This window comes from Microcaecilia unicolor, chromosome 9 (genome assembly GCF_901765095.1).
Source record: "Microcaecilia unicolor chromosome 9, aMicUni1.1, whole genome shotgun sequence".
NCBI classification, from domain to species: Eukaryota; Metazoa; Chordata; class Amphibia; order Gymnophiona; family Siphonopidae; genus Microcaecilia; species Microcaecilia unicolor.
In genome coordinates, this window is record NC_044039.1 from 222,060,437 (window position 1) to 222,085,082 (window position 24,646).

Here is a 24,646-nt window from a genome sequence, read left to right on the forward strand (position 1 = left end):
TGATCAAACGGAACTAAGCAATCAATTACAACAGCTTCCGTGTGCCTAAATTATGATATTAATTTAGCTTGTACCATTTTCAAGAATAGTTCAAGGTGAGTTACTTTCAGGTACTCCAGGCAATTTCTAATCCCCAGAGGTCTCACAATCTAAGGTTATACCTGAGGCAACGGAGCGTGATATAACGTCCAAGATCACAAGGAGCGTCAGTGGGATTTACACTCTGGATTCCCTGGTTCTCAGCCCACTGCTCTAACCTTTGTATCCAACAGAGATTGTTTAATTTGCCCCAAATCAGTCAACTTCCTCCTCATCTGAGTGAAGAAAAGCTTTTACAGAAAGTAGGCTACTGTAGTTCTGAACCAGGAATGTCCTGCCAGCAGGGCTGACTCCTGTGGGCTGTGGGATATGGGGCGATTGGGCTCCGCCATTCCTCCACCCAGGATGCGGACGGTGGGGGGTGGAGATGGAGACGTGTCCCCAGATCAAAATGCATCATACCTTACTGGATTGGGGCAAGGGACGTTGCAGCTCCTGTCCCATTAGTGCTTCACTGCTTCCAAGAAACAGGAAGTGATGCTAGACATCGGGAAGCTCCTCCAGAAAAAGAATGTTCTACAACCATAGGGGTTACTTACATAAAAAAAGATGACTTAGAGGGGCATTTTCGAACGGGGACGACCATCTCTAAGGGTGCCCAACTCTAAGGACGGTGCCGCGAAGGGGCGGGGCAACACGTATTATCGAAACAAGATGGACGTCCATCTTTCGTTTCGATAATACGGTCGGGGACGCCCAAATCTTGACATTTAGGTCAACCTTAGAGATGGTTGTCCTTAGATCATTTTTCAGATGGTCATCCTCAGTTTTCGGCAATAATGGAAACCAAAGACATCTATCTCAAAAACGTTTAAATCCAAGCCCTTTGGTCGTGGGAGGAGTCAGCATTTGTAGTGCACTGGTCCCCCTCACATACCAGGACACCAACCTGGCACCCTAGGGGGCACTGCAGTGGACTTCAGAAATGGCTCCCAGGTGCATAGCTCCCTTACCTTGGGTGCTGAGCCCCCCCAAACCCCTCCCCCTCCAGGTCCGCCTGCCTGAAGTCCACTGCACCCACTACAACTGCTCCAGGGACCTGTATACTGCTGCGATGGACCCGAGTATGGCATTTGAAGCTGGCATAGAGGATGGCAAAAAGGTATTTTTAAACTTGTTTTTTATGGTGGGAGGGGGTTATTGACCACTGGGGGAGTAAGGGGAGGTCATCCCCGATTCCCTCCTGTGGTCATCTGGTCAGTTTGGGCACCTTTTTGAGGCTTGGTTGTGAAAAAAAAATGGACCAAGTAAAGTCGGCCAAGTGCTCGTCAGGGACTCCCTTCTTTTTTCTATTATCAGCCGAGGACGACCATCTCCTAACCACGTCCCAGTCCCTCCTTCACTGCCGACACGCCCCCATGAACTTTGGTCGTCTCCGCAACGGAAAGCAGTCGAGGGTGTCAAAAAATCAGCTTTCGATTATGCTGATTTGGACGATCTTGTGAGAAGGACGCCCATCTCCCAATTTGTGTCAAAAGATGGGCGTCCTTCTCTTTCGAAAATAAGCTTGTTATATTCACTTTATCAATTCATATACTTATCTCTTGAGATGTTCAAACCACAGCAACCATGTTTTCAAGACAGGCAAATCTATGCATAAGACAGAAAGTTATAGATCTGGCTGAACAGTGAAAAAGATCCCCACTAACCTCAGGGTGAACAGTTTTGGATGCATTAGGTCACTGTGGTTGCTTATACACAGACAATATATTTGTTTTGATCCCAGTAATATTAGATTTCTCAACATTACAAACTTAGATATCTCCGACTGCATTGCTTTGATTCACTCTTGGGCTAGCCGCCATCTTTTAGAACTCAATGCAGCTAAGACTAAATTGTTATATTTTTGTAATGACGTCTCTTTAGTTCCTTGTAGTGTGACTATAGCCTCTGGAGAACAGTTAAAGTTTGAAAAATCTTCTAAGGTTCTGAGAATTATTTTGAATACTCAACTGAAGATGGGTCTGCAGATAAGAAGTTATTTTTTAAACTACGATAGCTCAGGGCGATAAGATCTGTTTATTTTACCAAACATTTTTACTTGCTGGTTCAGGCTATTGTTTTGCCTCAGTTGGATTAATGTAGTGTTTTATATGTTGGATTAAGCTCAAGATTAGTTAACAAGTTGCAGTTACTACAAAACGCTACAGCTAAAATGATCTATGGCCTGCTCACGCTATGATCATGTAACACGGTTGCTCAGAAGGCTACATTGGTTAGCAGTTCCTGCCCGGATAGTTTTTAAGATTGTTTGCATTGTATTTAGTATATTACAGGGGAATTACTCTTCCCTCCTTCCGCAGCTAACAGTCTATCCAGTGTTTTGAAGGAATTCCCGTTTCTATTCTACTCTACTGAGAATTCATGATGGCTCTTTCACTTTTCAAGCTAGTAAACTGTGGAATTCCATACCTACACACGTCTGTATGCTTTCTTGTTACTTACAATTTCATAAAGGATTGAAAGCTTATCTTTTTAGTAAGTATTTGAGTGAATAACTTTTGCTGCTGGTGGTAGTTCTGTCCTGAGTGCATGCCATTTCTGGGGGGGGGGGGGGGGGGGGGTGAAGAAACGCCCTGAAAATGGCTTATGTGGCGGTAACCTGGGTATTGCTATGTGCTGCTCGGTTATCGTGGGAGCCCTTATCGCCACCTCAGTGGGTGGAGTTAAGGGCTCCCCGCTACATGACACTACCACATGGCCATGTTTGTCTGGGGGCTTTTTACCCGTAGCAGTAAAAAGGACCCTGGTGCATGGGAAAACCGGTCTCAGCTGCTAGCACAGGGCCCTTTCCCCCACAATTTGGTAAAAGGACCCCTTTGTAAGGCCTTCTTGACTTTTAAGTGTACGTTCTGAATTTATGTAACCCGCTTAGATTGTGTACTGATATCAGCGGGATATAACTACCCTAAGTGAAGAGGTATCACTGCAGTACGAGCCAGTAACTGCGTCGGTACCAGCAAGTTACCACTTGACAGTAAGGATGGAAAGGGTAAGGGTGGTATATGGGATGTCTCACAAGCTACAAATGTCTGCCTGGCAAGTTGAGCACAGTTAAAATATTTCTTGTTTTTGAGACAGACTTTTAAACTACAATGTGGTTTGTCTCTGGAGTGTCCTTTGTCAGCCCCATAAAAGGGATCAAAGGTGTTATTATAGTAAATTAACGTTCAGGATCCCACAGATTACATCATTATTTTGGAGCTGGCTGTCTCTTCCTGATCTTTGGTCTTCCACAGTGAAATGAGAACCAGGGCTGGGGTCTGAAACCATGAAGTTTCAATCACATCTAGATGCAGCAGCCCCAGCCCTGCTGGGCCTGAGGAACGGAAGACCAGATCCGGCCAATGTATCTGGATCTTCTGTATGCAGAACACAGCCCTGCCCTGCCACTACGGTCACCAGGTGGCCTCACATTTATCCAGAACTGGGGAAAGGTCTGGAGGGCTCCTGCCTAATTCTTCTCTTAGTCTCATACTGGGGTTTTCAACCTAGTTCTTGGACCACACCAACCAGTCTGGGTTTCAAGATATCCACAATGAATATGCATGACATAAATTTGCATGTACACCCTCCACTGTATGCAAATTACTCTAATAGATATTCATGGTGGGTATCCTAAATACCTGACTGGCTGGGTGTGTCCTGAGGACTGGATTGAGAACCCCTGTTCACAACCTGTAGAGAATTAAAACAACAACTGACAAACAGGCCCGACCTGGGCTCTTGGAAGAGTTGGTCAATTTTGCTTTGAGACATTACAGCGGGGGTTCTCAACCCTGTCCTGGGGAAACCCCAGCCAGTCAGGTTTTCAGGATACCCACAATGAAAATGCATACCAAGGAGGCAGATTATTCAAATAAATCTCATGAATATTCACTGTGGATATCTTGAAAACCTGACTGGCTGGAGTTCCCCCAGGACAGGTTTGGAAACCACTGTATTACACAATAATTATGAGATTGGCACCACACCCAGAGGGCTGAAAGCTTTTGATTGCCAGCAAGAATGAAGGGACAGCTGGTAGAGGACAGGTGAGCCCAAGTCCTACATGACCTTCCCCTACAGGACAGAACTTGTAAATCTCCAGCTGCAGGCACCCGAGGGTCCATTCTGCTCTCCCAGCTGCACCTTTCAAGAGAGCCCAGGTATAAATAGAAGAAGGAAAATAAATAACCAAGCCTGCCACCTCCATCACCAAAGCAAAGCTGCCACCTCCCAGACTCCGGGCAAATACAGTCCCTTAGGATTAGCCACTGTCATACAGAAGGAGAGACTGACTCCCAGAGGGCTCCACTGTCTCACTCTTCAGGAGCGAGGGCAGAAAGAACCAGAGCTGGGGCAACTGGGAGCATTAAATGATACCAGGAGGAAGGGGGGAGGCTGATGTAAGAAAGTAGAGAGGGCTCAGTGTGGGTTCTGCGCACAGTGGTCACCCGGGGAAAACAGAAGTCCAGCACACAAGAAAACTGCATGCAAAGACTCTCGAAGACATCAGTGCACTGCTTATGTAAATGCCATGGCAAGGAAAGAGTTAGATATTAATTTGTGCAGATACAAAGGATGTGCGTAGAAGACCAGAATGCTTAGCACAGGGCTGAGGCTTTGTGTGAGCTCAACTTTCTGAAGCCAGCATTAGTGAGGGTTTCATGTCTGGGGCAATGGGGATGAGAAGCTGAGCTAACTGTATTATTGCAGCAGACAAAAGTAGAGGCTGAATGAATCCAACACTGGAGATGTTATCCAACAATCTTTAATTGATGCAGATAAGAAGGGACCCGACACAGTCCGTGTTTCAGCGTATATCAACGCCTACGTCAGGGATCAAATTACTAACTCTAGTCAAAAGTACTAGTATTCAACTCTGCACGCATATGAAAACAAAGAGTTGTGAAAAGGGTTGAGCTATTCAGAGCTCAATGGCAAGTAGATCACCACTTGGCAAGCAATGTAGGGTCTGCTCATATAACTTTTCACAACTCTCCATTTCCATATACGTGCAGAGTTGAATACCAGTACATTTGACTAGAGTTAGTAATTTGACCCCTGACGTAGGCGTTGATATACGCTGAAACACGGACCGTGTCGGGTCCCTTCTTATCTGCATCAATTAAAAATTGTTGGATAACATCTCCATTGTTCAGCCTCTACTTTTGTCTGCTGCAATAATACAGTTAGCTCAGCTCCTCATCCCCATGTCCCAGACATGAAACCCTCACTAATGCTGGCTTCAGAAAGTTGAGCTCACACAAAGCCTTAGCCCTGTGCTAAGCATTCTGGTCTTCTACGCACATCCTTTGTATCTGCACAAATTAATAGCCAACTTCTTCCTTGCGATGGCATTTACATGGATTATGGGTCCTACACAAAGCCCAACTCTACACACAGGGAAACGTGGGGAGAGCGCTGAAAAACCAGGCAAGTGGTTAGTTTGAAGGATAGAGCCTGCCCCCTCAGGAGTGTAGTTGGGTGGGCCTGGGTCCAAGATGGATGGGCAGAAGAGCCCCACCCCATCCCACAGGTAATTTGGTCTCTCCTTCTCTCACCTGCATGCCATATGGTCTCTCAAACATCCCCCCTCTCCCGCATACCTTTTCAAAAGCAGATTTCCACCAGTGGCGAGCAGAAACTTATACAAACTGCTCATATTGGTCACACAGTCTTCCCATGATGCAACTTCTTGCTTTTGCATAGGCAGGAACACGTCAGAGGGAAGGCTGTGGGGCCGGTGCGAGAAGTATGTATCAGTCACTGCTCGCTGCAGGCGAAGATCTGCTATTTACAAGGTATGCAGGAGGGACAGTTGTTGGGAGGTTTTGGCTGGTGGGGCTTGGGGATCCCTGCCAGCCACATCATAGGTGTGCTGCTACTGGATGGGCCTGATCCCAAAGTGGGTGGGCCTGGGCCCACCCTTGGCTATGCCACTGTGCCCCCTCTCCCTGCCACAGGATGTGTTTCTATTCCCAGATCACCATTATCCCTGTGACCATCCACCACACCATAAACAACAGACAATATTACCCATAGGAGCTCCAGCGTCTGTAATTCACCCAGCTGCTCAGAGGAAAAAGGGACAGACATTAAGTATATTCTCAAACCTGATCCATCAACCCAGGACCCTTGGGGTCAGGTCTGGCTTTCACCTGTAATCCCTAGTCGCTCAGTTGGAAAAGCTCCAGATTTGGCGCTGATCTGGAACAAGCTAAAAACCCCGATGAGTGATAACCTCACAATAGCCTGGGGCCAGGATGTACCTCAACACACTATCTCCAGGCTCCTCACAGTCACATCCCATAATACCATCTTCCTCCCAGACTCTTGATTATAACCCGAGGGCTCTATTACTTTTCTGTCCAGTCTCTCCTGGACCTGGTTAAAGTACCCGATTGAAACAAAAGGAAATGGGAACACAGCACCTTGAACACAATATTGAGAGTTATTCTGATGTTCAACTATAGCGTCACTGCCAGCCTGAGGTTATAATTTGACCCTATGGTCACTACCCCGAAACGCTCTTGTGTGTTACTTTTAATGATCCAGCGCTGGAGTTTGCTTGGAGCAAGGTAAGTGGCCATAACTTATTTTTTAATAAAGTTCTTGCGGATTAAAATAAACATTGTTCTTAATAGGGTTTATTAAATAGTATAAGACTTGAAACAGCTCTGCTCTGTAAGAGGTCCTAATCTCCCAAAGTACCTATTTTGATGCAGGTCCTTCCTTGTTTACCTATTTGCAGTTGAAATATTTTTCCTCTGAAGGTTTTTCTACCCCTTTTGACCATCTTGTTTTTCCTTTGGTAAAATACCCAATTAACATGACTGACTACAGAGCTGGACCATTTACCCACCAAAAATGTCAAGTTTAGACGCCTAGGGGTAAATTCACGGAAACAGTGCTGAAACGTAGGCGCTGGGATGACGCCTGCCGACCATGAATTCTATAAAGGCATTTCTGCACAGAACTGCAGCCGAAGAATACTTGCGTGCCCGCATCTGCGCTATTGTTAGGCGTGAGCACAGCTGAAAGGCTGGTGTAAGTGGAGCATCGAAGCGTAGGCAGTCAAGTGCGTAAATTATAATTCTGTAACCTGCGCATCTAACTGCCTGACATGCCCGGAACCCACCCATATCCATCCCCTGTCCACACCCACTTTGACGTTGTACAAGCAACTTACAGAACGACGACTAAGGCAGTGACGCGGCTAACGGCTAACTGGTGCCAAGTAATGCCAATTAAGGTGATTTATAGCCAATAATTGGCTATTAATTATTGAATTAATGACCTGTTTTTCCGGAAGGGGTTTGCTCTCCCCCCTTCGTACCTTCGTAGCAACTAATTCTCTTTATCTAAGAATCTTTCTTTCATTTATTCTTTCTCTCTGTTCTGTGACCTTTGTATGAGGAAAAAACACTTCTTCCTTCTTTTTCTCTTCTTTATATAATTAGTCTAATTACTTATAATTACCAGCGGTACTGATGTTAGATTTTGTAAGTTTGTTATAACTTGAAACTGATGTCTGATGCTGTCCTGGTGGGTGAATAATAAAAAGACTTTTCTCTCTGATTCCTGAACAATATTTTTTCCATAATATTTTATAAAATTCGTAAGTTGTTTAGAGAATAGCGAACCAAATGCGCAGCCTAGTACAGTAAACAACCGATCTTATTGCATAAATTGTGCACTTTGGACCATAAGTATAAAGTTGGCCTGCCCAGCGTAATAGAGTTACCCTCTTAGAGCCAGATTCTATAAATGGCACCTAAAATCCACACAGTTATCACAGTCCACCTTCAACCCTGCCTAACAACTCCCTTCTCTCTTCCCTTACCTAATCTTTGAACACTACTAATTAAAACTGACATCATAAAATGATTATGTCATAACCAAACTCTGTAAGCCACATTGAGCCTGCAAATAGGTGGGAAAATGTGGGATACAAATGCAATAAATAAATAAATAAATAAATAAATCCGTGTGGTAAACATTTCCCACTCAGCGAATTCTATAAGTGGCGCCTAAGTCTAGGCACGGTATATAGAATATGCTTAGTCGATATCCCAGCCCATAAAACTACGTGCCTCCCTTTATACCAACGAAAATGTGGCATATATCCCTGCACGTAGATTTACACACACTGGGCCATATTCTATAACTGCGTGCGTAAATTTTGAGATGCCCATAGCCACGCCCCTTTTGAACTGCATGCATTAGAATTTAGGCGCAGTTCATTACAGAATACGCTCAGCGAGTTGTGCGCTTAAATTCTAATTATTGCCAATTACTGCTCATTATTGTTTGTGAAGTGCTGTTATCAACGTTGATTAGCTTGGTAAGTCAATTAAGTTATGCACATTGTTATATAATACGCTTGGATTTCAGCGCGGAATGCTAGGCATGATATATAGAATCCGAGGGTTAGTGTGATATTCAGAACTTACTGGCTAAATTTAGCAGGGTAACCTTCAGCCTCAGAATATCCGAAATACACCCACACGACAGGCAGCTAAGAGTGGCAGACCTTTACCCGGTTATCTTACCCCCCCCCAACCTGTGCTGGTTTCTGAATATACTGACCCCACTATAAGTAGAGTCCCCTACCCAACTGAAGGGGAAGCACCATCACTACAGTGCAAAGAGCTCTGGCCCTGCCCTGGACACCAACCATCTGCAGAAACTCCGAGCCACGGAGGGTGCGTGCATTACCACGAAGAGATGCTGCTACGGAAAACGAGAAATGTCTCCAGAGCGTGATGTGATCTCCAGCTAATGGCTGCTTACCTGTCGTTATCCATTAGTAGCGCCAAGCGGCCATAGTCCCAGGCAGCCTTCCGAAGGCAGGAGAACACCAGGAGCAGGAGCTATAGGTGGGACAGACAGCAAAGAGTTAATGCCACGCAAACACACCTTCACAGCGGCCCATCCTTTTGCCATGCTTCTCACCAGCCAGAGCAGAAAGTTGATGGCGAGGACAGTGGGCACTCCTCCAAAGGGCAGCCCCTGCAACACGCTGCTCCTTGAGTGAGCGCTGTAACACTGCTCCTCTGTGCTGTTGGGCAGAGCGTTCAGCAAGTTAAGGTTGTCCAGGGAGGAGGGGGGTCTGCCTGGGGAGGCTTCGGTGACATTAAAACCGGCCATGGCAGAGGTCTTCTCCTACAACACAGAAAGAGCACAGGTTACACTTGCAGTTAGGTTATTTCCTGTAACCCAAAGAAAGAGGCGTCGTCATCATCTGCATCTCATTCTAAGGTATTAGTTCCCACACCTGTCCTGGGGGAATGCCAGCCAATCAGGTTTCTGGATATCCACACTAAATGCACGCATGAGAGAAATTTGCATGCGGTGGAAGCAGTGCAAGAAAATCAATCTCATTGCAGACATCCTGACTGGCTGGGGTTCTCCCAGGATAGGTTTGGGACTAAGGACTGATTCATAAATTTAGACGCCAATTGAGCTTCTAGAAAGTTGCGGTTAGGGAAGGTTAATTGAATATCTTATATTTATGCAAAGTTCAGAATCAGACTCTTCAAATCCTCCAAAAGCAGAGTGGACCAATTCTGAGTATGTGATCTGTTACCTGTCATTATAATCGTCCGTAGTACCTGAAGAATGGAGGGTGGCCAACGTAACGCCGATTTTTAAAAAGGGTTCCAGAGGTGATCCGGAACATTACAGACCAGGAAGTCTGACTTCAATGCCAGGCAGAATAGTGGAAACTATTATAAAGAATAAAATTATAGAAGACATAAGACAAACATGATTTAATGGGACAGAGTCCGCATGGGTTCTGCCAAGGGAAGTCTTGGTTCACTTCTTTGAAGGCGTGAATAAACATGTGGATAAAGGTGAGCCGGTTGATGTTGTGTATCTAGATTTTCAGAAAGCTTTTGACAAAGTTCCTCATGAGAGACTCCTCAGAAAATTATAAAGTCACAGGATAGGAGGTAATATTATGTTGCGGATTAGGAACTGGTTATTAGACAGAAAACAGAAGGTAGGGTTAAATGGCCATTTTTCTCAATGGGGGAGGGTGAACAGTGCAGTGCCAGAGGGATCTGTACTGGGACCGGTTCTATTTAACATATTTATAAATGATCTGGAAATCAGAATAATAAGTGAGGTGATTACATTTGCAGATGACACAAAACTATTCAAGGTTGTTAAAATACATGCGGACTGTGAAATATTGCAGGAACACCTTAGGAAATTGGAAGACTGGGCATCCAAATGGCAGATGAAATTTAATGTAGACAAATGCAAAGTGATGCACATTGGGAAGGATAATCCAAATCATAGTTATCTGATGTTAGGGTCCACCTTAGGAGTCAGCACTCAAGAAAACAAGATCTAGGTGTCTTTGTAGACAATACACTGAAATCTTTTGCCCAGTGTGTGGTGGCGGCCAAAAAAGAAAACAGGAAGCTAGGAATTATTAGGAGATGGATGCAAAATAAGACTAAAAATATTATAATACATTGTATCACTCCATGGTACAACCTCACCTTGAGTATGGCATTCAATTCTGGTCGCCGTGTCTCAAAAAAAGATATAGAGAAATTAGAAAAGGTTCAAAGAAGAGCGACCAAAATGATAAAGGGGATGGAACTCCTCCCATATGAGGAAAGACTAAAGAGGTTAGGGCTCTTCAGCTTGGAAAAGAGAAGGTTGAGGGGGGATATGATTGAGGTGGTGTGGAGCAGGTGAAGGTGAATCGATTTTTCACTCAATCAAAAAACACAAAGACCAGGGGACACTGAATGAAATTGCATGGAAATACTTTTAAAACATAGTAACATAGTAGATGACGGCAGAAAAAGACCTGCACGGTCCACCCAGTCTGCTCAACAAGATAAGCTCACGTGTCATTTTTTGTGTATACCTTACCTTGATTTGTACCTGTCTTTTTCAGGGCACAGACCGTATAAGTCTGCCCAGCACTATCCCCACCTCCCAACCACCCGCCCCGCCTCCCACCACCGGCTCTGGCACAGACCGTATAAGTCTGCCCAGCACTATCCCCGCCCCACCTCCCACCACTGGCTCTGGCACAGACCGTATAAGTCTGCCCAGCACTATCCCCGCCTCCCAACCACCAGCCCCGCCTCCCACCACCGGCTGTGGCACAGACCGTATAAGTCTGCCCAGCACTATCCCCGCCTCCCAACCACCAGCCCCGCCTCCCACCACCGGCTGTGGCACAGACCGTATAAGTCTGCCCAGCACTATCCCCACCTCCCAACCACCAGCCCCGCCTCCCAACCACCGGCTCTGGCACAGACCGTATAAGTCTGCCCAGCACTATCCCCACCTCCCAACCACCAGTCCTGCCTCCCACCACCGGCTCTGCCACCCAATCTCAGTAGTAGAGTGGTGGGTGTGGGGGGAGGAGTCACTGTAGGGAATGGTGCAGGAGTGGTGGGTGTGGGGGGAGTCACTGTAGGGAATGGTACAGGAGTATTGGGTGTGGGGGGGATTCACTGCAGGGAATGATGCAGGAGTGCTGGGTAGGGGGAGTCACTGTAGGGAATGGTACAGGAATGTTGGGTGGGGGTATCACTGTAGGGAATGGTGAAGGAGTGATGGGTGTGGGGGGAGCGGTGGTTATGAGGAGGAGTCACTGTAGGGAATGGTGCGGGAGTGGTGGGCGTGGGGGGAGTCACTGTAGGGAATGCTTCAGGAGTGGTGGGTGTGGGGGGAGGAGTCACTGTAGGGAATGGTGCAGGAGTGGTGGGTGTGGGGGGAGTCACTGTAGGGAATGGTACAGGAGTATTGGGTGTGGGGGGAATCACTATAGGGAATGGTGCAGGAGTGGTGGGTGTGGGGAGAGTCACTATAGGGAATGGTGCAGGAGTGGTGGGTGTGGGGGGAGTCACTGTAGGGAATGGTACAGGAGTATTGTGTGTGGGGGGAGTCACTATAGGGAATGGTGCGGGAGTGGTGGGTGTGGGGAGAGTCACTATAGGGAATGGTGCAGGAGTGGTGGGTGTGGGGGGAGTCACTATAGGGAATGGTACAGGAGTATTGGGTGTGGGGGGAGTCACTATAGGGAATGGTGCGGGAGTGGTGGGTGTGGGGAGAGTCACTATAGGGAATGGTGCGGGAGTGGTCAATATTCCATCCTCATTCTTCTTGATCTTTCCGCTGCTTTTGACACTGTCGATCACAGCATACTTCTCGATACCCTGTCTTCACTTGGATTCCAGGGCTCTGTCCTTTCCTGGTTCTCTTCCTACCTCTCCCTCCGCACCTTTAGTGTTCACTCTGGTGGATCCTCTTCTACTTCTATCCCTCTGCCTGTCAGTGTACCTCAGGGTTCTGTTCTTGGTCCCCTCCTCTGTTCTATCTACACTTCTTCCCTTGGTTCATTAATCTCATCCCATGGCTTTTCCTACCATCTCTATGCTGATGACTCCCAAATCTACCTTTCTACCCCTGATATCTCACCTTGCATCCAAACCAAAGTTTCAGCGTGCTTGTCTGACATTGCTGTCTGGATGTCTCAACGCCACCTGAAATTAAATATGACCAAAACCGAGCTTCTCATTTCCCCCCCCAAACCCACCTCCCCGCTCCCCCCGTTTTCTATTTCTGTTAATGGCTCTCTCATTCTCCCTGTCTCCTCAGCTCGAAACCTTGGGGTCATCTTTGACTCTTCTCTCTCCTTCTCTGCTCATATCCAGCAGATTGCCAAGACCTGTGGTTTCTTTCTTTACTACATCCGTAAAATCCGTCCCTTTCTTTCCGAGCACTCTACCAAAACCCTCATCCACACCCTTGTCACCTCTCGTTTAGACTACTGCAATCAGCTTCTTGCTGGCCTCCCACTTAGTCACCTCTCCCCTCTCCAGTTGGTTCAAAACTCTGCTGCCCATCTCATCTTCCGCCAGGGTCGCTTTACTCATACTACCCCTCTCCTCAAGACCCTTCACTGGCTCCCTATCCGTTTTCGCATCCTGTTCAAACTTCTTCTACTAACCTATAAATGTACTCACTCTGCTGCTCCCCAGTATCTCTCCACACTCGTCCTTCCCTACACCCCTTCCCGTGCACTCCGCTCCATGGATAAATCCTTCTTATCTGTTCCCTTCTCCACTACTGCCAACTCCAGACTTCGCGCCTTCTGTCTCGCTGCACTCTACGCCTGGAATAAACTTCCTGAGCCCCTACATCTTGCCCCATCCTTGGCCACCTTTAAATCTAGACTGAAAGCCCACCTCTTTAACATTGCTTTTGACTCGTAACCACTTGTAACCACTCGCCTCCACCTACCCTCCTCTCTTCCTTCCCGTTCACATTAATTGATTTGATTTGCTTACTTTATTTATTTTTTGTCTATTAGATTGTAAGCTCTTTGAGCAGGGACTGTCTTTCTTCTATGTTTGTGCAGCTCTGCGTACGCCTTGTAGCGCTATAGAAATGCTAAATAGTAGTAGTAGTAGTAGAGTGGTGGGTGTGGGGGGAGTCACTGTAGGGAATGGTACAGGAGTGCTGGGTAGGGGGAGTCACTATAGGGAATGATACAGGAGTGGTGGGGGGAGTCACTGTAGGGAATGGTGCAGGAGTGGTGGGTGGGTGTGGGGGGGAGTCACTGCAGGGAATGATGCAGGAGTGCTGGGTAGGTGGAGTCACTGTACAGGAATAGTGGGTGGGGGAATCACTGTAGGGAATGGTGCAGGAGTGGTGGGTGTGGGGGAAGTCACTGTAGGGAAAGGTACAGGAGTGGTGGGTGTGGGAGGAGTCACTGCAGGGAATGGTGCAGGAGTGCTGCATGTGGGGGGGTCACTGCAGGGAATGGTGCAGGAGTGGTGGGTGTGGGGGGGAGTCACTGTAGAGAATGGTGCAGGAGTAATGGGTGTGGGGAGGAGTGGTGAGTGTGGGGAGGAGTCACTTTAGGGAATGGTACAGGAGTTTCACTAGTGAATATTGTGAGAATTTTCTGGACAGAGTGAAATCATAGTGCTCACTGACATTTTTCTTATCTCCGATCTACAGTGGCTGGATTGTTAAAACAAACTGTTTTCTCTTACCTGGCACAAGCTCCTGTGCAGTCAGTGTCTGAGTTTGGCCAGGATCATCGTGGGGGAGGTCTCAGGATTAGAGCAGTCGGCTCCCTCCCTGTTGCTCTAAAGAGAGAAGGAATATATTGTTACTTGTGAATCTGCTGTCAGTCTGGTATCTTGCTCACTGACACACTCACATGATGGGATTGTTCCTCAGTCTGGGAGCTGCAAATACAAAGACCCCTTTCAACCTCATTTATTAAATATAAAACCTTTGTAAATCAGACCCCAGGAAGTTATTGCTGTGTAGTTAGGTGCTGCATACCAATAACTTAACATCTCATGTAGCAGTCAAGAGCTTTGTGGAGTCAAACATCTGTCTGTTCATTATCCACAGCCCATCTTCCGAAACCTTTGCATCCAAACCCCAGATGGAGGAGGAGCCTAATGGTTAAAGCAGAAGGCTCAGAACCTGGAAATCCAGGGTTCAAATCCCATAGTAGCTCCTTCTGATCTTGAATAAATCACTTAACCCTCCATTGTCTCAGGTACAAATTTAAGAATGTAAGGTCCCCACCATTTAAGTGTTGCTCACACTTTCTAACATGTCGAGCTAAATCCACAATGCCTTTAATTTTCTTCCCGTTTCAGAGCAGGTTGTCTGCTGCTGAGCTGAAGAAGCAGCTATTCCAGCTTAGCTAGGAGGGGCAGGGCAGTCACTGAAAGAAGCAGCGCAGCAGGCTATGGTTCATACTCCACTCACCCCCACCTTCCCTTTCAAGCTTGGGCTTTCTGTGAGTTTGTGAGCATCCAACCTTCACAAAAGTACTGTATAAACTCTGGAATTTGTTGCCAGAGAATCTGGTAAAAGCAGTTAGCTTAGCGGGGTTTAAAAAAGGTTTGACTCGCTTCCTAAAAGAAAAGTCCATAAGCCATTATTAAAATGGACTTGGGGAAAATCCACTGCTTATTTCTGGGCTAAGCAGCATAAAATGTATTGAGCTTTTCTGGGATCTTGCCAGGTACATGTGACCTGGGTTGGCCACTGTTGGAAACAGGATGCTGGGCTTGATGGGCCTTTGGTCTGTCCGTATGGCAATACTTATGTAACGTTGTAGGATATGGCAGGTAAGGACTAGCCCCGCTCCTTCCAGTCTCCCAGCAAAGCGGCTTAAGTCACTCTGTGCAGAGGTTGCAGGTTGCCTCTTCCAGGATCGTACCCGCTGCTCCAATCAGGTCACACTTCTCTCTCTGTCATTTGATCCCATCTTGTTGCTACACAGAGAACCTCTGTGGTTATCCCAGGCCTTTATGAACTCTGTCACTGTTTTTGCTCTTACCACCTCCACCAGGAAGGTATTTCAGGCACCCACCTTCCTTTCTGTGATGGTGCTTTTAATCTTACCTCCTTGTGGTTTCATTTCATGTCCTTTACTTTTTCCCAGAACAGAAAACAGAGCCGCCCACGTTACCATTCCAGAAGGGAGACTTTTTGGCCAGGCCTGGTTTTGAACTTACATCCCAAAGCAGTATGGGATTTGTAGTTTGGGGATTCAAAACTAGGACTGTCCCAAAATCTCAACTGGGTAACTTGGCATCTCTGGTTAAACCGGCCCTGGAAGACTGTTCCCCCTCAGAGCAGAAAGCATCAATCCATTATAAGAGACGGTTTCTTCACTCTGTATTGTACTGATTTGGGATCTTGCCAGGTACTTGTGACCTGGAGTGGTCACTGTTGGAAACAGGATGCTGGGCTTGATGGACCTTCCGTCTGTCCCAGTATGGCAACACTTATGTACTTAGGGGGATTCACAGAAGTGCACTGGGTAACTGAGGTCTGCCCCTCAGGCAGGAGGGTTTTTCTCAAACATTGATCATTGATATTTCCTCTTTAAAAATGAATGTATTTTCAGTGGAGGTACCCTGTTTCCCCGAAAGTAAGACATACCCCAAAATAAGACCTAGCAGAGGTTTTCCTGAATTGGTAGATATAAGGCCTCCCCCGAAAGTAAGACCTAGCAAATTTTTGTTTGAAAGCAGGGCCGCCAAGAGCCGGACAAGGCCGCCTCCGGGCCCCCCCCCCCACCCGAGGTCGCCGGGCCCCCCCTCCACCCACCCTCCGTCGCTCCCGGAACTAACCTTAAACGCCTCCTTTCACCTTCGCAGCAAGCAGCAGCAGGGCAGACCTCTCCTTCCTTCTGTGCCCCGCCCTCACGGACGTTACGTCAGGCGAGGGCGGGACATGGAAGGAAGGAGTGGCCTGCCCTGCTGCTGCTTGCTGCAAAGGTGAAAGGAGGCATTTAAGGTTAGTTCCGGGAGTGACGGAGGGCGGGCGGGCCAACCCCGATCCAACCCCGATGTTTCTCCGAAAAATAAGACAGCCCCTGAAAATAAGACCTAGTGCATTTTTGGGGGCAAAAATTAATATAAGACAGTGTCTTATTTTCGGGGAAACATGGTAGATGATGACATTAAGGCCCAGATGCACTAAACGTTTTTCATCGTTAAATGAGCCCTCAAGGAAGAATTTCCTATCCTTTTCATGCACTAAAGCCATACAGGACGCTCATGACGTGTGCCTTTGCCCCCTCCCGAAACACACGTGTTTGTGGAGTTTTTTTTTTGTTTTGACAGCTGGGCCTTTGTGGCATGCGCAGAGCAGCCAGCATAACGCTTGGGCTGCTCTGCGCATGCTTTAGGCGCTGATTAACGACGGGTTTAACGATTCTGTGATACATCCTACTTTGCAAAATACCGATCCGAACATTTCTGGAGTGTTTTTGTAGTGCATGCCTCATTTTTAAAAAATCGTTAAGCACTTTTACGATTCTTATTTTTTAACGTTTGGTTGATGCATCTGGGCCTAAAGCTGGTATTATCCATATGTAACCCGCCCCCTCCCCTTAGTGAAACACTGGTCCTGGATCTGAGTTTGGGTATTAGTAGGATGAGTGCTCTGAGATTAACGACTGTCAAACAGGACCACAGAATCTGGTCCCTAGGCTCCAGGGCTGAAGTGCTACTTCTGATCTTTCATTTCTCTCATTCTGTTCATCACTCAGCCCTTCCAGCCTCTCCTTGGTTATAAATACACTCACACACCATCTGCCACCTGATAAATAATTTACCCACAATAGCAACATGAAAGCTGGTCTCCAGCAGCAAAGCTGTTAATTGACTCCAGACCACCTCCAGCCTCCCATGAGCCTCTGATTCCCTAATCCCCTTCGCAAACATCCTCCTCCAGACTTCAGGTCTCCCTGGTTCCTTCACACTCTCACCTTCATTGCTTCTCTCTCTTTTCCAGCCTCTATGATTTCACAGTTCAGCTTTATTTAACATACTGCAAATAATAAAATATCTAAGCAGTTTACATATCAAAATTCAGATCTGCCAAGTCACCCATTCCGGGAGCGAGACATTTTTGGCCAGTCCAGGATTTCGCCCAACCTAATCCAGGTGCATTATGGGACCTGCAGTATTGATTGTGATAGATAGAATCAAGGACTACCAATACTACACTATTTGGAATATAAGTGTAGTAATTGGCAGCTCTGAAATGGTTTGAGCAATGAGTAAAAACAAAAGATAAGATTAGGTTACATGGGGGATTTAACAAAATCCAAGAGAGGAGTAAAATGTAATTAAAATTGAATTAGGGAAGGACATAAGGTGGGGAAGAGAAAGTGAAAAGAAGAGATAATGGACACAGATGTGCAGTGGATAAACTCACTGCAAGGGGTGGAACAGTTTACCTACAGTCTCTGTTCGCCAACAATTTCTAGTGCCCCTCTCACACTATAATGGGAGGTTGGGTTCTGTTGATACTGTATATTGTCACTGGGAGGGGGGTTGATTTGGGTTCTGCTGATGCTATGTATTGTCTTTGGGGATTTGGGTTGGGTTCTGTTAACATAAGAACATAAGAATAGACATACTGGGTCAGACCAATGGTCCATCTAGCCCAGTATCCTGTTTCAAACAGTGGCCAATCCAGGCCACAAGTACCTGGCAGAAACCCAAATAGTAGCAAGATTATGGGATTCCATGTAGAATCTCAAAGAGTAGCAAGATTCCGAAATTCCAAAGAGTACATAAGAACACAAGACTAGCCATACTGGGTCAAACTGATGGTCCATCTAGCCCAGTATCCTGTTTCAAACAGTGGCCAATCCAGGTCACAAGTACCTGGCAGAAACCCAATTAGTAGCAACATTCCATGCACCCAATCCCAGGGCAAGCAGTGGCTTCCTCATGTCCATCTCAATAACAGACTAGGACTTTTCCTCCAGGAACTTGTCCAAACCTTTTTTAAACCCAGATACGCTACCCACCTTTATCACATCCTCCGGCAATGAGTTCCAGAGCTTAATTATTCTTTGAGTGACAAAATATTTTCTCTTATTTGTTTTAAAAGTATTTCCATTGAGTGTCCCCTGGTACGTTTTGAATGAGTGAAAAATCGATCCACCTCCACCCATTCTACACCACTCAGGATTTTGTTGACCTCAATCATATCCTCTCTCAGCCGTCTCTTTTCCAAGCTGAACAGCCCTAACCTCTTCAGCCTTTCCTCATATGGGAGCAGTTCTATCCTATTTATCATTTTGGTCGCTCTTCTTTGAACCTTTGCTAATTCCGCTATATCTTTTTTGAGATACGGGGACCAGAATTGAACACAATACTCAAGGTGAGGTTGCACCATGGAACTATACTGAGGCATTATAATATTTTTGGTCTTATTTTGCATCCTTCTAATAATTCCTAGAATCCTGTTTGCTTTTCTGGCTGCCGTTGCACACTGGGCAGAAGATTTCAGTGTACTCTCTACAATGACACCAAGATCTTTTTCTTGAGTGCTGACTCCTAAAGTGGACCCTAGCATCAGATAACTATGATTCAGATTATTCTTCTCAATGTGCATCACTTTGCATTTGTCTATATTAAATTTCATCTGCCATTTGGATGCCTAGTCTTTCAGTTTCCTCAGGTCTTCCTGTAACTTTTCACAATCCACATGTGTTTTTGACAACTTTGAACAGTTTCGTGTTATCTACAAATTTAACCACCTCACTCGTCGTTCCGCTTTCCAGATCATTTATAAATATGTTAAATAGAACTGGTCCTAACACAGATCCCTGTGGCACTTCACTATTCACCCCCCCCCCCCTCCATTGAGAAAAATGACATTTAAGCCTACTCTCTGTTTTCTGTTCAATAACCAATTCTTAATCCACCAATTTTTCAGGAGTCTCTCATGAGGTTCTCAAACGCTGTCTGAAAATCTAGATACACTGCATCAACCAGCTCATCTTTATTGACATGTTTATTCACTCCTTCAAAGAAATGATGCAAATTGGTGAGGCAAAACCTCCCTTGGATGAACCCATGTTGGCTCTGTCTACATGTTCTGTAAGTTTATTCTTTATAATTGTCACAAAACACCTAGCCACCCGCCTGGGGCTATGCCGTGGCCACTTTGAGTCTATCCCCAGCACAGCTCAGGTGCGCCTGCACCTGCCCCTGTGCTCTACACTAGCACCCTCCTCCCACTGACTGGGTCCCAACCACCTCTAGGCGAGTCTCCCACTCTCAAATTATCCCTAATGATTTCTAGGTTATTGGGGGCCACATTCCTACTGGCCCTACAGTTCCTGGAAAGCACTCACAGACCCAACACACAAACCACCAGGATTCTTAGTCCAGACAAGCAGAGGCAATAAACTAAAAGTGTTTATTGTCATGAAAATTCAGAACAATGAACAATCAGCAAAACAATAACAGGTAACTGAATATGGATCAATTATAAAACTAGCTAAACATTTGCTTACTATTTAAATAGTACCTGGGGAGATCAGGACATGTGGAGGGGCATAATCAAACGCGAACGCCCATCTCCATGGGCGTCTATGTCCGAGAACGGGTACGTGAAGGGGTGGGACAGACCGTATTTTCGAAAACAAAATTGGCGTCCATCTTCCGCTTCGAAAATACAGTTTGTACGGACCAAAATGCCATGGATTTAGTCGTTTCCAAGCTGGGCGCTTGTTTTTTTTAGCGATAATGGAAACTAAAAACACCCAGCTCAAAAATGTCCCAATCCAAGCCATTTGGTCGTGGGAGGGGCCAGGATTCATAGTACACTCGCCCCCCTGACATGCCAGGACACCAACTGGACACCCTAGAGGTCAGTGCGGTGGATTTCAGACAATGTTCCCACATGCATAGGTCCCTTACCACGAGTGCTGAGCCCCCAACCCCCCTCCCCCAAAACCCACTACCCACAAATGTACAACACTACCATAGCTCTTAGGGGTGAAGGGGGCACCTACATGTGGGTACAGTGGGTTTTGGAGGCCTCCCATTACCAGCACAAGTGTTACAGGTAGGGGGGATGGGCCTGGGTCCGCCTGCCTGAAGTGCACTGCAGTACCCAATAAAAGTACTCCAGGGACCTGCATACACGCAGGCCTCTAGGACTTGTTGCTGCTGTATAATCTTGGCACACCAGTTCACACCTGAAGACTAATGTCTCCGAAAACGTCCTTTATTGGAATATGCACGTTTACTCGCAGATCAGAGGTTGTGCCCCACTGACAAAGAGTCTCCCTGGTACTGAGATGAGCAGTAGGTCAGAGCTGGCAGAATGGTGTACAATGCCCTCTTTCAGCAACATTCAAGGTAAGAACTAAGTTCTCTAACATGGCTAACACATGAAAGGGATCTAAAACTGGCTTACAAAAATGGCCACTACATCATGGACTACCGGAAACAAAACAGGGCACACTCTGACCCAGTAAGCAGAGGGAAAAGTACCATGGGAGTAGAGCCTACCAACTACCAACACCGTGAGCATTTAACGCAAGCTAGTGGAATCATGGAGCCCAATACCCTACACCCACCACAATGCATTGCTGATGTGACTCTGCAGTGCCCTTAACAGTGCCACATCAGAACCAGGGAAAGGCTGTCAGAGGATAGAACACATTCTGCTGTCATGGAGGTGGGTATGGCATTTGAGGTTGGCATACAGGCTGGCAAAAAAAGTTTGTAAAGTGGGGTTTTTTTGGTGGGAGGGGGTTAGTGACCACTGGGGGAGTCAGGGGAGGTGATCCCCGATTCCCTCCGGTGGTCATCTGGTCAGTTGGGGCACTTTTTTGGGACTTGGACCTGAAAAAAAAGGGTCCAAATAAAGCAGACCAAATTCTCGTTAAAAACGCCCTTCTTGTTTCGATTATCAGCTAAAGACATCCATCTCTTCTCGGCCGATAACCACGCCCCAGTCCCGCCTTCGCCAAGCCTCCGACATGCCCCTGTCAACTTTGTTCGTTCCTGCGATGGAGTGCAGTTGAAGACGACCAAAATTGGCTTTCAATTATACCGATTTGTTTGCCCACGGGAGAAAGACGCCCATCTCCCGATTTGGGTCGAAATATGGGCGTCTTTCTCTTTCGAAAATAAGCTGGATAGTGCTCAAAAGTTATCAAATATAACTATTCAAAGGGCCTCAGCAAAGAGATCCTTCTCTCTTTTCTCCCTGGCTAAGACTGTTGAAAAAAAGCCAGTACATTCTAGATGAATTGAGCTCCTGGGCCAATCAGAGCCCAGGACAACAAGTAGCTGGTCACATCACAGCAGGTTACCTCTTGTCTGTGTTAATTAAAGAAGGAACAGTCAGTTCTCTATAACAGCTTCAAACATAAACATGCACCACCTGCTGGTCAAACTAGAGAAATACACTTCAGTAATTAATTAAGGAAGTTTTACAAGCTTAAAACCCCACTGGTTTTATCACAATAATACTTTCCACTATTTTGCCTGGCACTGAAGTCAGGCTTACTGGTCTGTAATTTCCCGGATCACCTCTGGAACCCTTTTTAAAAATCAGCATCACATTGGCCACCCTCCAGTCTTCAGGTACTATGGACGATTTTAACGACGGGTTACAGATCACTAGCACTACTACTACTTATCATTTCTATAGTGCTACCAAATGTACACAGTGCCGTACACTTGAACACAAAGAGACAGTCCCTGCTCGACAAAGCTTACAATCTTAATCAAGAAAGACAAGCAGGACAAATAAGGGATACTGGAAATACTTAAGTTGGGAATGATAAAACACACATGGGTAGTGAACAAGAGAATAGGGGTTAGGAGTTAAAAGTAGCCTCAAAAAGGTGGACTTTTAGCCTAGATATGCATAGAGGAATCCTGTGCAGAAGGAATGGATCCTCAGAAGCTTAGCTGAAATTGGGTGGCGGAGCAGGTGGGGGGAAGAGGGGGTGGTGGTTGGGAGGCGAGGATAGGGGAGGACAGACTTATACGGTCTGTACCAGAGCCGGTGATGGTAGGCGGGACTGGTGGTTGGGAGGCGGGAAATACTGCTGGGCAGACTTATATGGTCTGTGCCCTGAAAAGGACAGGTACAAATTCAAGGTAAGGTATACACATATGAGTTTGTCTTGGGCAGACTGGATGGACCGTGTAGGTCTTTTTCTGCCGTCATCTACTATGTTACTATGTTACTAGATTTGAAGACAGCCAGAGATGGAGCTTGACGTACTGTGTCAGGAAATCTATTCCAGGGATATGGTGCAGCAAGATAAAAGGAACGGAGTCTGGAGTTAGCAGTGAACATAAGAGAAATGATACTGAGTTCCAGAGGAAGAAAGTAGGGAGAAATAAGAGTGGAGAGGTACTGAGGAGCTGCAGAGTGAAGGCACTTGTAAGTCAATAAGAGGAGTTTGAACTGTATGTGGAAACAGATAGGGAGCCAATGAAGGACTGGAGGAGAGGGCTGATATGAGCATAGCGACACTGGCAGAATATAATTCATGCAGCAGAATTTTGAACAGATTGAAGGAGAGAAAGATGGCTTAGTGAGAGACCTGTGAGAAATAAGTTGCAGTAGTCTAAGCAAGAGGTGATAAGAGTGTGGATAAGGGTTTTGGTAGTGTGATCAGAAAGGAAGGGATCAGCAATTTCATGTTTGAATTCTTTCTATACCCTGGGGTGTATACCATCTGGTCCAGGTGATTTATCACTCTTTAACTTCTCAATTTGGCTCAATACATCTTCCAAGTCCACTGAGATTTCTTCCAGTTCCTCCACATTGTCACCCCTGAAAACAATTTCTGGTATTGGTAGATCTTCTTCTGTAAAAACTGAAGCAAAGAATTCATTGAATCTCTCCGCTATGGCCTTGTCCTCCCGGAGTGCTCCTTTTGCTGCTTCCTGATCTAACGATCCCACATATTCCCTCGCGAGCTTCCTACTTCTGATATACCTGAAACAAGCGTTGCTATGAGTTTTCATCTCCGCAGCAACTTGCTTTTCATATTCTCTTTTAGCCTTGATGCTGAGTTGATGCTGTGTATTGTGTTGGAGGGAGCTTGGTTTGGGTTCTGTTTGTGCTGTGTATTGTATGGGGGGGGGGGGGGGGTTGGTTTGGGTTCTGTTGATACTGTGTATTGTATTGGGGGGTTGGTTTGGGTTCTTTTGATACTGTGTATTGTATTGGGGGGTTGGTTTGGGTTCTTTTGATACTGTGTATTGTCTTGGAGGGGGGTTGGTTTGGGTTCTTTTGATGCTGTATATTGTCTTGGAGGGGGGGTTGTTTTGGGTTGTTTTGATACTGTGTATTGTCTGGGGGGTTGGTTTGGGTTCTTTTGATGCTGTGTATTGTCTTGGAGGGGGCTTGGTTTGGGTTCTGTTTGTGCTGTGTATTGTCTTGGAGGGGGGTTGGTTTGGGTTCTGTTTGTGCTGTGTATTGTCTTGGAGGGGGGTTGGTTTGGGTTCTGTTTGTGCTGTGTATTGTCTTGGAGGGGGGTTGGTTTGGGTTCTGTTCGTGCTGTGTATTGTATTGGGGGGGTTGGTTTGGGTTCTTTTGATGCTGTGTATTGTCTTGGAGGGGGCTTGGTTTGGGTTCTGTTTGTGCTGTGTATTGTCTTGGAGGGGGCTTGGTTTGGGTTCTGTTTGTGCTGTGTATTGTCTTGGAGGGGATTGGTTTGGGTTCTGTTTGTGCTGTGTATTGTCTGTGGAGGTGTTGAATGCTTTCTTCCTCTGCTGAAATGGACATAAATGCAGCAAGGTACTAGAAAATACTTCCAGACAGTCAGTTACAGAACTGTCGGCTACAAAGCCCTTATGCAATCTTAAAACTAAAACTGCAAAATTACCTGTCACAGATGCTGCCAGAAGTCAGACACTACGTCTGCTGCAAAGACAAGGTCAGTGTTAACGCAAGGAAAGACGGTTTATTAGAATGTCATGCACAGCAATAATTCCTCTCTGGCTCAGGCTGTGATAGCTCAGCTCTCCACTCTCCCCAGCACAGAATGAGGGGGCTCCCTCTCCTCCCTCCCCAGTACAGACTGAGGGAGCCCCCTCCCCAACACAGACTGAGCCCACTTCTCACAGACTGAAGCAGCCCCCTCCGCAGCACAGACTAAGGGAGCCGCATTCTCTTCCCTCCCCCCGCCACAGACTAAGGGAGCCGCATTCTCTTCCCTCCCCCCGCCACAGACTGAGAAAGCCCCACTCTCTCC

The 24,646-nt window shown here is 46.4% G+C and overlaps 1 protein-coding gene across 4 annotated transcripts in view; it reads right to left on the reverse strand.

Annotated features, from left to right (window-relative positions):
- The window catches only part of TMEM63C (transmembrane protein 63C), a 169,591-nt gene that overhangs the window by 89,342 nt on the left and 55,603 nt on the right, over positions 1 to 24,646 (reverse strand). For 2 of the 4 annotated variants that reach the window (XM_030214813.1, XM_030214811.1), the window contains exons 2-5: positions 14,124 to 14,219; positions 9,040 to 9,249; positions 8,878 to 8,957; positions 6,121 to 6,153 (exon numbers count right to left, since the gene is read on the reverse strand). In XM_030214813.1, the coding sequence (XP_030070673.1) occupies positions 6,121 to 6,153; positions 8,878 to 8,957; positions 9,040 to 9,234 (308 nt within the window). In that variant the 5' untranslated portion in view covers positions 9,235 to 9,249; positions 14,124 to 14,219. The remainder of the gene's footprint in view (positions 1 to 6,120; positions 6,154 to 8,877; positions 8,958 to 9,039; positions 9,250 to 14,123; positions 14,220 to 24,646) is intronic. The other 2 variants (XM_030214815.1, XM_030214812.1) reach the window with 1 other exon arrangement.